The sequence below is a fragment of the Oncorhynchus tshawytscha genome, linkage group LG10, assembly GCF_018296145.1.
Source record: "Oncorhynchus tshawytscha isolate Ot180627B linkage group LG10, Otsh_v2.0, whole genome shotgun sequence".
NCBI classification, from domain to species: domain Eukaryota; kingdom Metazoa; phylum Chordata; class Actinopteri; order Salmoniformes; family Salmonidae; genus Oncorhynchus; species Oncorhynchus tshawytscha.
In genome coordinates, this window is record NC_056438.1 from 21,238,659 (window position 1) to 21,251,681 (window position 13,023).

At 39.9% G+C, this 13,023-nt stretch overlaps 1 protein-coding gene across 2 annotated transcripts; it reads left to right on the forward strand.

Annotated features, from left to right (window-relative positions):
- Positions 1–10,258: 10,258 nt before the first annotated feature.
- Positions 10,259–12,699, forward strand: LOC112259920. 2 transcript variants are annotated; one of them, XM_024434619.2, is made up of 6 exons: positions 10,259–10,335; positions 10,497–10,850; positions 11,041–11,391; positions 11,480–11,611; positions 11,715–11,764; positions 11,892–12,699. In XM_024434619.2, the coding sequence occupies exons 1-6, from the start codon at positions 10,293–10,295 to the stop codon at positions 12,015–12,017; spliced, it is 1,056 nt and encodes a 351-aa protein (XP_024290387.1). In that variant the 5' UTR covers positions 10,259–10,292; the 3' UTR covers positions 12,018–12,699. The 2 variants fall into 2 exon arrangements, with proteins under 2 accessions (XP_024290387.1, XP_042184247.1); XM_042328313.1 differs by having other exon boundaries at positions 11,483–11,611.
- Positions 12,700–13,023: the final 324 nt, after the last annotated feature.

Genomic DNA, 13,023 nt, shown 5'->3' on the forward strand with positions numbered 1-13,023 from the left:
CTAATCCATCATCTAAATGGATTGGTTCTGATCTAACTTTTTATTTCAGGATCAAGCAAAACTGTTGTACAACATTCTGTGTCTGAGTCAGTCCAGCCAGGAGAATCTTTCCTCTGTGAAAGTTGCACCCCTGAAATTACAAATGTGTTTCCTTACCCCGTAAGCAGTCTATGGAGAAGGTATGACAGCAATCCATGCTTTGGTTTAACTTACTTGGCACTGTTTCGAAATGCTAAGGTTTTAGTATTCGTGGCACAAATCATATTCAAGTCATAGGACCGATATTACACTTCACCAAGATGGCGTAGCAGTGCAGACGTTGTTTGTCGTGCAAATGTTGTATTTTTCGTCTAAATATACCTTCCGGCAACCCGTATCACCAAATGTGAACGGATCTGCTATTTTTGGACATTTTTGCCAGAACCTCAATCAGAAACTAAACAGCTAATCAGCTAATAGCCATTTAGTAACTGTTAGCCACTGCTAACGGCCTTTACCTTTAGCACAGACACCAGACGCTTTTAGCATGGATAATACTTGACAGCATGCCAGTCTGCACAGCGCGTTATCAACCCTGTGCATATCAAACTGTTTTTCTCCACTGCAACACCAGATTCCTGCCGTAAGCCCTGGACAATTACTCCTGATCGTCACAGCTAGCGAGCTACCACCGAGTGGCCCAACCCCGAAGCTAGCCTTGAGCCAAACCCATCTCCCGGCCTGCTCAGTGGACCCTATGATCACACGGCTACACAGCTGATGTCTCCCAGATTCTTCACTAACACGACTAGAATCCACTACACCACCGAAATTTTGACGTAAGCTCTGGCTGGACCTTTGCATCGGATCATCGCTGCTAGCTAGCTGCTACCGAGTGGCTTTCGTGGCTAACGCCCTTGTCCCGAAGCTAGCACCAGTTAGCCGCGAGCCAGCACATCTCCCGGCTAGCAAACAAAATTACTCCAGGTACAATACCTCTTTTGCCAACTGGCTTGGACCCTTTGTCGACATGGTGCCCTGCCATTCCATCACGACTGGTCTGCCGACATAATTCCATCCGTTGTGCCATCAACCGGCCTTTGCCGGACGTCGGAGCAGACACTTCTACTAGCCCCAGCCTGCTAACTTTTTTTTGAATGCCGTGTCTCCCGCTTGCTATTGTATTATTAACGGCTACCTTGCGGCTTCCCTGTTTCATCTATTGCTGTTCACTGGACCCTATGATCACTTGGCTTCATAGCTGATGCCTGCTGGACTGTTCATTAATCACGGTACTCCATTTTTGTTTATTTTGTTTATCTGTCGGCCCCAGCCTCAAACTCTGGCCCTGTGTGTAGTTAACTGACCCACTCTGCACATTCACCGCCATTTTACCTGCTGTTGTTAGCTGATTAGCTGTTGTTGTTTAACCGTTGTTGTCTTAGCTAGCTCTCCCAATCAACACCTGTGATTGTTTTATGGCTCGCTTTGTCTCTTTCTAATGCCAATAGGCCTTGTATACTGTTGTTTTGAAACTAGGGGGCAGTATTTTCATTTTTGGATAAAAAACGTTCCCGTTTTAAACAAGATATTTTGTCACAAAAAGATGTTCGACTATGCATATAATTGACACCTTTGGATAGAAAACACTCTGACGTTTCCAAAATTGCAAAGATATTGTCTGTGAGTGCAACAGAACTGATGTTACAGGCAAAACCCAGATAAAAATCCAATCAGGAAGTGCCGCATGTTTTGAAACCGCCTCATGCCAATGACTCCTTATGTGGCTGTGAATGAGCTATGAATGAGCTTACGTTTTCTACGTATTCCCCAAGGTGTCTACAGCATTGTGACGTCATTTTACGCATTTATGTTGAAGAATAGCCGTAAGGGACCACATTTAGCAAGTGGTCACATGATGGCTCCCGCATAAAATCTTGCGTAAAGTACACAAGTAGCCATTTTTCCAATCGCTTCTTATGAGAAAATAATAGCCCCGACGGATATATTAGCGAATTGTTATGTGAAAAACACCTTGAGGATTGATTCTAAACAACGTTTTCCATGTTTCTGTCGATATTATGGAGCTAATTTGGAAAAAAATTTGGTGTTGTAGTGACCGCATTTTCCGGTCGATTTCTAAGGCAAACGTGACGAACGGGAGCTATTTCGCCTAGAAAAATAATATTTTTGGAAAAAAGGAACATTTGCTATCTAACTGGGAGTCTCCTGAGTGAAAACATCCGAAGTTCTTCAAAGGTAAATTATTTAATTTGATTGCTTTTCTTATTTTCGTGAAAATGTTGCCTGCTGCCAGCAGAGCCTAGCATAGCTTTATGCCATGATAAACTTACACAAATGCTTGTCTAGCGTTTTGAAAATCTGAGATGACAGGGTGATTAACAAAAGGCTAAGCTGTGTTCCAATATATTTCACTTGTGATTTTCATGAATAGGAATTTTTTCTAGGAAGATTTATGTCCGTTGCGTTATGCTAATTAGTGTCAGATGATGATAGCGGTCCCATTCAAGGGATGGGCGTCGCTACAGGGTAATAAGAAAAACTAAACACAAATAAAAAATAATAAAGTGAATTGGCAACGAAACAGTCCCGTGTGGCACAAACACTGACACAGGAAACACCACAAAATACCCAAAGAACATGGCTGCCTAAATATGGTTACCAATCAGAGACAGCGATAAACACCTGCCTCTGATTGAGAACCAATCTAGGCAACCATAGACTTACATAAACACCTAGAATGAACACAACCCCATAAATCTACAAAAAACCCTAGACAGTACCAACACCCTAGATGAGACAAATACCATACATCACCCATGTCACACTCTAATCTAACAAAAATAACAAGGAAAACAAAGAATACTAAGGTCAGAGTGTGACAGGTAGGTTTGCAGGGACATTACATCCTGATTACAAAATGTGCATAATAGCATGCATGGAGTACATTCTACTGACTAACACTTTCAGTTGTCTCAAACTCTCTTTTAAAACTGTATTCTAAATCACATCTCTGTGGTATTCTGACAGCCCTAAATAGATTTTCCAATCAGCTTAACTCATCTCTAACCCCCAGTAATGACCATCAGTCCTCACCACACACTGTCTTCACACACCTCAGTGAATCAAAACCACAAACGTTCATGTCACTAAGAGCACAACTCACTCTCTTCGTGAGAAAAGCCTGAACTAAAAATAAACGTCATAGCTGAGTAAATTTTGAAAAGAGATATTGTTATTGTTGATATTGTTGAAAATATAATCCAAATATGACAACATACACATTGTCATTAAGAATATTTCACAAACTATGCTAAATATGCATATGTGCAGGTTGAAGGGCTGTGATTCAGTCAGGAGAGGCCTTGAGTTATTGGGAGTGCACGTTCCTAGAGTCTTTTCATTTATTTAACCTATAATTAACTGGACAACTCAGTTAAGAACAAATTCTTATTTTCAATGACAGCCTAGGAACAGGCTGGGGCCTTGTTCAGGGACAGAATGACAGATTTTTACCTTGTCAGCTCGGGGATCTGTCCTTGCAACCTTTCAGTTACGAGTCCAACACTCTAACCACTATGCCCCCTGCCGCCCCAAGTTTACTGCAGTCCAATTGATAATTACACTTTTCATACACAAAGAGCTTAAACCTAACACTACTTTCAATCTCTAAGAATATAAAACTGTATATTCACAAAAAGAGAATATAATGATATGAAACAGCAAATGTATAAGACAATGTAATAGAAAATAAATTACGATCTATCAGCACCCACCCCAGACACATGCCTCTTTGTTCCCTATGTAATAATTCTTGCACTCAGCCTTTGTTCATTACCTCTGCCCAAATACAATGCACAAACATCAAAAGTCAAGCGGTCTGAAACTTTCCGAATGCACTGTAACTGCTATTAAATTTGTATAAGCAATATTTAAATGTGTATTCTAGATTATGTTCTAACTGCGGCACAATCCTCACCGATACACCTTGTGTCAGCCAACGTTGGAGTTACATTAACTTTGCATTGGTTCAAAGACGAAAACATGGGAATTCAATTATTGGGGTGCAAGCAAACATTGTGAGAATTTACACAATTCTTAGCAACCTTTTATAAGTATAACAGTGATGCAACGTTTTACCATGAGTTTAAGGATAACCCTCGCTTCTCAGTGCAAAATGGCAAAGGAATAGACCACCTGTCACGTTCTGACCTTAGTTCTTTTGTTTTGTCTTTGTTTTAGTATGGTCAGGGCGTGAGTTAAGATATAAAAGACATTAGCTTGAAAAACTAGAAAAAACAGCAATAGTACTGTTTCTCCATTTTGAGACGCTGAAGCTAGTATACACTCCCTCATGATAACTCATTAATTTGAAAGTTTTAGCCAAGGAGATCTTAGTCGTGCAATTTTACATTTAGCTATGTTCAGCGCAGGATTTCGGTCCAAGATTTCAACAAACACTTTATTGAAGAATCCCTACTGTTGACCAATCACAAAGGGCGAAGACTTCGGCTACCGGCTTTAGCTACCGACTTGGCTACCGACTTCGGTTTGCTTCAAGAAATTTATTTTGTGTGCACGAACAACCGAAAAACCCTTGTCGAAGAACAAAATTAACAAAAACATCACAAAATGTTGACATAATATATGCACAAACTATTCCAAACTGTTTCAGCTGATTGAGGCATCAACAAAACCTATGGTTTTTTCTCAAAATGCGCACTACTGTGTTCCGAGCATGCAAATTGGAGCTTGATAGGGTTGGAGTATCAAAATAAAAGTATGTGAAAAGGAGCAAGGAGGGCACTTCCCGAACGCGTACTCTGCTAGTACATATTCTGAAGAATTTTACGACTTTGGAAAGAAATTTAGCCTATTCACATCATATCTTTTCTCAGTACAATATTTTATGAAAATAAATACCTGCTGTGTTAGTTTTGGCACGTTTACCTGCCTACGTATCGTAGATTTCAAGCCAATAATACATCAATATGGTGAACTGAATAGCTACTACTGTTAGCTAGCCAGATAGCCAAGAGGAGCTGTTAGCTAGCTACACAGATATAGAGTTGAAGTCTGAGGTTTACATACAGCTTAGCCAAACACATTTAAACTCAGTTTTTCACAATTCCTGACGTATAATCCTTGTAAAAATTCACTGTTTTAAGTCAGTTAGGATCACCACTTTATTTTAAGAATGTGAAATGTCAGAATATTAGTAGAGTGATTCGTTTCAGCTTTTATTTCTTTCATCACATTCCCAGTGGGTCAGAAGTTTATTTACACTCAATTAGAATTTGGTAGTATTGCCTTTAAATTGTTTAACTTGGGCCAAAATTTCGGGTAGCCTTCCACAAGCTTCCCACAATAAGTGGGAGGCTTGTGGAACTCCTCATGACAGAGCTTGTGTAACTGAATCAGGTTTGTAGGCCTCCTTGCTCGCACATGCTTTTTCAGGTCTGCCCACACATTTTCTATGGGATTGAGGTCAGGGCTTTGTGATGGCCCCTCCAATACCTTAACTTTGTTGTCCTTAAGCCATTTTGCCACAATTTTGGAAGCATGGTTAGGGACATTGTCCATTTGGAAGACCCATTTGCAACCAAGCTTTAACTTCCTGACTGATGTCTTGAGATGTTGCTTCAACACACCAAAGTATGTTCATCTCTAGGAGACAGAATGCGTCTCCTTCCTGAGCGGTATGATGGCTGCGTGGTCCCATGGTGTTTATACTTGCGTACTATTGTTTGTATAGATGAGCCTGGTACCTTCGGCATTTGAAAATTGCTCCCAAGGATGAACCAGACTTGTGGAGGTCTACAATTTTTTTTCTGAGGTCTTGGCTGATATCTTTTTGATTTTCCCATGATGTCAAGCAAAGAGGCACTGAGTTTGAAGGTGACCTTGAAATACGTCCACAGGTACACCTCCAATTGACTAAAATGACTTCAATTAGCCTATCAGAAGCTTCTAAAGCCATGACATAATTTTCTGGAATTTTCCAAGCTGTTTAAAGGCACAGCCAACTTAGTGTATGTAAACGTCTGACCCACTGGAATTGTGATACAGTAAATTATAAGTGTAATAATCTGTCTGTAAACAATTGTTGTCAAAATTACTTGTCATGCACAATGTAGATGTCCTAACCGACTTGCCAAAACTACAGTTTGTTAACAAGAAATTTGTGGAGTGGCTGAAGAAAGAGTTTTAATGACTACTACCTAAGTGTTACGTTTTTTTCCGTCGAAGGAGAGTCGGACCAAAATGGAGCATGGTTAATTCGATACATGTTTAATGGACGAATAAACACGATCAATACAAAAACAATAAACGTACATGAAAACCGAAACAGCCTAAACTGGTGCAAACTAACACAGAGACAGGAACAATCACCCACGAAACACTCAAAGAATATGGCTGCCTAAATATGGTTCCCAAACAGAGACAACGAGAATCACCTGCCTCTGATTGAGAACTGCCTCAGGCAACCATAGACTTTGCTAGAACACCCCACTAAGCCACAATCCCAAAACCTACGAAAAACCCCCATACATAAACACAACACAAAATAAACCCATGTCACACCCTGGCCTGACCAAATAAATATAGAAAACACAAAATACTAAGACCAGTGCGTGACACTAAGTGTATGTAAACTCCCGACTTCAACTGTAATTGACATCTATCTTGCATAATACTAGTTTGAGGTAATTTTTGCCTGTTAAAATATCTGGTTAGCTACATTATTACGATTTACAAATAGGTACAGTAACTGATAGTTATAAAGTAAAATGTTTGCTTTGTGTATATCTTGTTTCCTCTCTACTGCCATTGTCCTGGCTGGAAGATGGTTTAGTGAATGGGTAAGTCCCAAGTCCATAGTAAATCAATAGGGCTAACTGGATAGCTAGCTAGCCACAAAGAATTGGTGGCTACCCATGAACAATTTACATCTACCTTGTATAATATTAGTTTTAGGTGATTTTTGCCTGTTTAACTATCTGGCAAGATAGATTATTACGATTCACACATGTAGCTTATAATCATTAAGGAAAACGTTTGCTTTGTGTTGGTCTTGTTTCGTCTATTGTTGCCGTTATCATGTCTGGAAGAAGGTTCAGTGAATGGGGAGGTGCAGCGTGTGGTAATACAGTAGGTGGAGTGCGATTGCTTCTCAAATGTAATGTTTTATGCATTCTCCCCACTCTCGTCCTCACAAGAACATACTCAAGAGAACGTCCTAGGAGAATCCACTTGGAGCATGAGAGTGTGGAGCACGGAGTATGCATATTGAGAAACACCCTAATGCCTACCAGTAGATCAAATCACCTTTTACTCCATTGTTGAAGTGTTGTTCAAATGGGTAGACCCTTTCCACACGCAATAATCTCTTCAAAGATGATGTCACTGTGTATGAGATTTCTATTTCTCTAACAAATGGGTGAGTTAAACCTTAATATTTCTGTTAATGTGCTTCCCAAAAAATACAAGAGGTATTTTTGTATTATTCACAGACACTTTGAGGTATCTATATCCAACACTGGAATGGTTGTATTTTGTATAATGGCTAAAATATTTGAATAAGTAATGTTTTTTTTGTGTCTAGATCAAGTTTATGTCTGTGACACAGTCCCAGTCAGCCCTTTGTCTATAGTATCTGTCAAAGTTGGAAGCATAACAACTTTGCATTGTGTCAACTTCAACTGCCTGTGATGGGTATATATGTTTTTGAATCTATATCTCTGATCCATTTTCTTTTTTTTGTATTTTACAGTTTGTGCATTTACTATGGACAACCATATATGATGATAGTAACTCATCTGGGAGGTAGTGTGTCTCTCCCTTGCTTTTGTCCATCTAGGTTGATGACCTCTGTTGATTGGTTCAATCAGGCTGTTGGACATATGCCTTTACTCATGGCATCATCACTTCAAACCAATCAAGATAGTTTTTATACAACAACTTTATCTTCCCTGGAAACTAAACATCTGAGTGTGAAGAGAGGAGTTGAGAGCTGTGACTTGACCATCTCCAAGACAGAGTCAGGGGACTCAGCTACATAGTATTGTAGTGTGCTTTATTCGTGACTGACAAAGCATTTGGAGAAGGAACTCTTTTAGCTGTCAAAGGAAACTTAAATTGCTTCTTTCATTTTGGCACATGCGAGTGTTCATAAAATGCTAAATTAATTAATCTAGCAGGAAAATAGGGAAATGATCTTACTCATTCTCTTGTCAGAGATTATTGGGTCAGACATGGCTCAAGAGAATCCCAACCAGTAATCAACTGCACCCATCAGTGTGATCAGTGTGAGAGGAGCCCTGAGGCTGGGTCTCCTACACAGAGCTGTGTCTACAACCTCCCCAAGAGGAACCTCAGCCTCTCTGATTCTGGGACTTACTACTGTGCTGTGGCCTCATGGGGAGATGCTGTCTGGAAACTGGAACAAGCTGGAGATCAAGGGTAGGTTATACATCTTACAGTTTTGTTTATATCTATTGAATAATCAACTGTGTAAAACTGTACACAGTACTACTTATTTAAATCACATAAGAAAACATGCAATCATCTATATAGTTACTATACTTATACCCCCATATTTATTTTCACAGACAATGGAGCAGACTCTCTACTGTTGGTGTACTGCATAGGAGTAGCATTTGCTCTCTCTCTAATCCTGATCATTTTCCTGACTTGCTTCATTTACAATATGAACAAGAGAGCATGTCTGCAGTGCAGAGGTATGTGACTTATTCTTTGAAGTTGCTCTTCTTTGATATCACCATCTACAGTTGTATCAGTAGTGAGGGGTTGTATCTCTCAAACAAGAGGTGCAGCCAGTCTCGTCTTTGGATACTCGGGTAAGTAGAATTGCTTAAAAATTGTTTCAGTAAAAATTAATAATAACATATAGTAATATTCTCCTCCATTTTATCATTGTTATCCACAGGCCCACGATGCAGACAGTCTCCATTATGTAGCTCTGAATCTGAGCAACAAGAAGAACAGGTCTAGAAGACAGAGAAGCAACATGGAGGAAGAGACGGTCTACTCTGGGATCAGACTGTAGAACAATAAAACAGACGTCAATTAAAATTCATGAGCTCTTATTTAACTGTATTAGCTTTGTTATTTTAACTGTAGCAACTACTACAAGAAATGCTTTGCTTCTCTGCCATTTCATATCGACTTGCTTGTGATAAGATGAATAAAGCTTTCAACAATAATCAAGACAAAGGAAGTTGAATGTATTTATTTGGGCCATACTCAGGCATCTTGATGTTGTCGTGTTGAAAATTGTTTTCCCCTCTCATGCCACTTATACACCCTCACACACCAAGCAACTGATTTACAGTTACTCTGTGGTCTGTGATGAACACAAGATGAGGATGTCTCTATGCTATGTTAGGGCCTGCTGGCCTCAGGCACACAATACCTTTGTCACTCTGCTCCTTTCACTCTCTCTCCCTCTCTCTTTCTCACTACGTGTCTCTCTATGTCTCTCTCTCTCACTCTCTCTCTCCCTCTGTTTCTCTATTTCTGTGGCTTTCAGCCAGATTTCTCAGAACTCTTAGTTCTCTCATACTGTAGGTCTTACTACTTCAAATTCAAATGGACAATTTTTGCAACAATAAACCAACTATTTTGACGAGGCAGTTTATCTATACCAAGTCAACTGTGAGAAATGTATTATGTAATTTGATGTAGTGATCAGTACATTATTCTCAATCAAACACAATCCCTGATTATAAGTGTGATGTTAGGCCACTAGAACCATGGACTTACTCAATAAGAATATAATGGGAGGGCATACTATCCATCTATTCTACTGAGTGTACATCTTGATGAGAGATCACTCAAAGAATACTGTATCGTATTTGCTATGTTTGTTATGTGTTTTTCGTAGATGTTTTTGTGAGGTGAAGTGAATTGACTGTGTGGTGATAGAAGCCCTAGTGGATGACAGTGTCATAGCATGCATGGTCCAAAAAGGTCACATTTGAGTCTCATAGACAGCAGCAGATGCAGTGATAAAGAATAAGGGAAACCATACTTTAAAAATGTGTGCTCAATTTGTACAAAACTTTGAGATTCTACTTTTTGGACAATTCTGTGACTCTGAACTGTACAAGATACATGTAAAGACAACAATGTTGCCTGAATGAGGCGTCAACAAATATGATGCGGTCCAGTTCGACCAATCACCTGTAACTCCATTGTTGAAGTGTTGTCTACATGGGTGGACTCTTTCCACTCAAGACCTAAGTTGTGAAGAGCTGACAACTTTAAAGATGATCGCACTGTGTCTGATATTTCCACTTCTCGTAGAGATGGGTAAGTCAATATTTTATATTTCTCTGCTAATGTGATGTCCAAACTTGATTTGAAGACACAAGGTATCCCAATAATGTTTTACAGACACTTTGACCATCCAAAGTTGTATTTAAGGTATGTAACAGCTAATATATTTTTATGTTCTCTAATTCATGGGGTAGCTGGGACTGAATCCTCATCCATCAGTCAGGAGATTGGTCTCATTTCAGGCAACGTTGGAGACACAGTGGTTTTGCGTTGCTTCAATGCAGGCGACATGGGAATAATGTTCTCCTTTTACAAGCAAACTTTTGGAAATGTTCCTCAGCTCATCTCAACCATCTATAAGTATGGCGGGAATGCAACATTTTACCATGAGTTTAAGGGTAACCCTCGCTTCTCAGTGGAAGGTGGCCAAGGAAAAAATAATCTAATGATCACAAACGTGGAACCCTCTGATTCAGGCACATACTATTGTGGAAGTGCTTATGGATACAAGGTGGAGTTTGGACAAGGAGTCATTCTCATCATAAAAGGTAAAGAGAAAGTTATTAAAACGATACGATATTACGATAAATCTGAATGTCCAGATATATAGTGTAAATAGTGTAAATATTATGTATTCTCTTAATTAAACTAAATCTAGATTTAATACTTTTTAATTTACAACACTTGCTACAGAGATGTTCCAGGGAGATGAAATTGGTTTATTGGCCTTCTTGTCAGATTCAGGTTCCAGAAATATGCCTGTTATACATCAGCCTGTGTCTGAGTCAGTCCAGCCAGGAGACTCTGTGACTCTGAACTGTACAATACACACTGAGACCTGTGCAGGAGAACACAGTGTCTATTGGTTCAGACATGGCTCAGGAGAATCCCATCCAGGAATCATTTACACCCATGGAGAAAGGAGTGATCAGTGTGAAAAGAGCCTTGAAGCTGGGTCTCCGACACAGAGCTGTGTCTACAACCTCCCCAAGAGGAACCTCAGCCTCTCTGATTCTGGGACTTACTATTGTGCTGTGGCCTCATGTGGGGAGATACTGTTTGGGAATGGTACCAAGCTGGATATTGAGGGTAGGTTAAACAGCTTTCATTGTTGTTCATATCTCCTATACATATGGTTGCTATTCTGAGTGTCTTCTATTTTTTTCAAAAATTTCAGCAGGCGAGAGTGTAGACCCTCTTGTCTTTGTATACTGCCTGGCCGTAGCATTGGCCTTTGCGTTTATCTTGATCATTCTCCTTGCCTGCATGATTTACAAGATGAAGAAGACAACATGTCTGCAGTGCAGTGGTAAGTGATTAAAAGTTGCTTTTCGTTGATGTCACCATCTCTATATGTAGAAAAACTGGAAGATGTGGCCGTATCTATAGTGTTTTGTGTCTTTTTTTCTCAGAACTGGTCTCTCAGACAAGAGGTCCTACAATTTCCCGGTCAGATGCAGGGGTAAGAGGAAATAATTTTTTACGTTGCATGTCTTATACAAATACACATTATTAGACTTGGCTTGCTTTACCAAATTGTGCAAAATGTAATACACTTAATATCAACAAAACAATTTTGTTCTTCACAGAGCCAAGATGCAGACAGTCTCCATTACGTAGCTCTGCCTCTGAGCAACAAGAAGAACAGGTCTAGAAGACAGAGAGGAAACATGGAGGAAGAGACAGTGGTCATGTACTCTGGAATTAGACAGTAGTATCACTTTTCAGGTATGACCCAGATGCAGACAGTGTCGAAGAAACGAAAGTTTATTTCTAATAGAGTGGCAGGCAAACGACAGGTCAAAGGCAGACAGGGGTCAGTAATCCAGAGAAGGTGGAACAGGTTCAGAACGGCAGGGGTCAATGCAGTCTCAGGGTCAGGGCAGGCAGGGGTCAATAATCCAGTGAGGTAGGGCAAGGTATAGAATGGCAGGCAGGCTCAGGGTCAGGGCAGGCAGAAAGGTCAAAACTGGGAAGGACCAGGTAACAGGAGCAATAAATAGACAGGAGCAGGGGAACAAATGCTGGTAGGTTTCATAAACAAAACGAACAGGCAACAGAAAAACAGAGAACACCGGTATAAATACACAGGGGATAATGGGGAAGATGGGCGACATCTGGAGGGGGGTGGCGACAAGCACAAATACAGGTAAAACAGATCAGGGATTGACAAGTAGTACTGGATGAATTAAATACTTTCCCCTTCATACTAGTTAGCTCTTTAACTAGCTCTAGCTTCATTAGCTAATTCTATGAATGGATATGCAGAAAAAGGTTATGAAATCAGTTGTTAACGCTTTTGTTAATGTAATACAAAGTGTGCATAATTTCATGCATTGCTTCTCTGTCAAACTTATTTTACATTTGATTTGCATTTGTCAAGAAAAATAAATCATTTTCAACTGTTAAACCAAATATATGTTAATAATTTGAACTCATGCATTCTGTTCACACACCTCTGTGGTCATAGTGGAGGGTGTTACAGTGACTTTCCAATATTGGAAACTAACCTTTCATAGACCTTTAACACAGGAAGACTGACCTGCAGCAACACACTGCACTCTACTTTTCCTCTCAGGGCCAGAGTACTGTTCATGCCCCTTAGTGCACCAATGGTCTCTTCACACAGTGCTCACAATGTAAAGGTCAATGTCTTCTCATTTATGTGAAGTCAGGTAGTCCCTTGCATCATGTTACATTAAATAACGTAGGCCTCTTTCA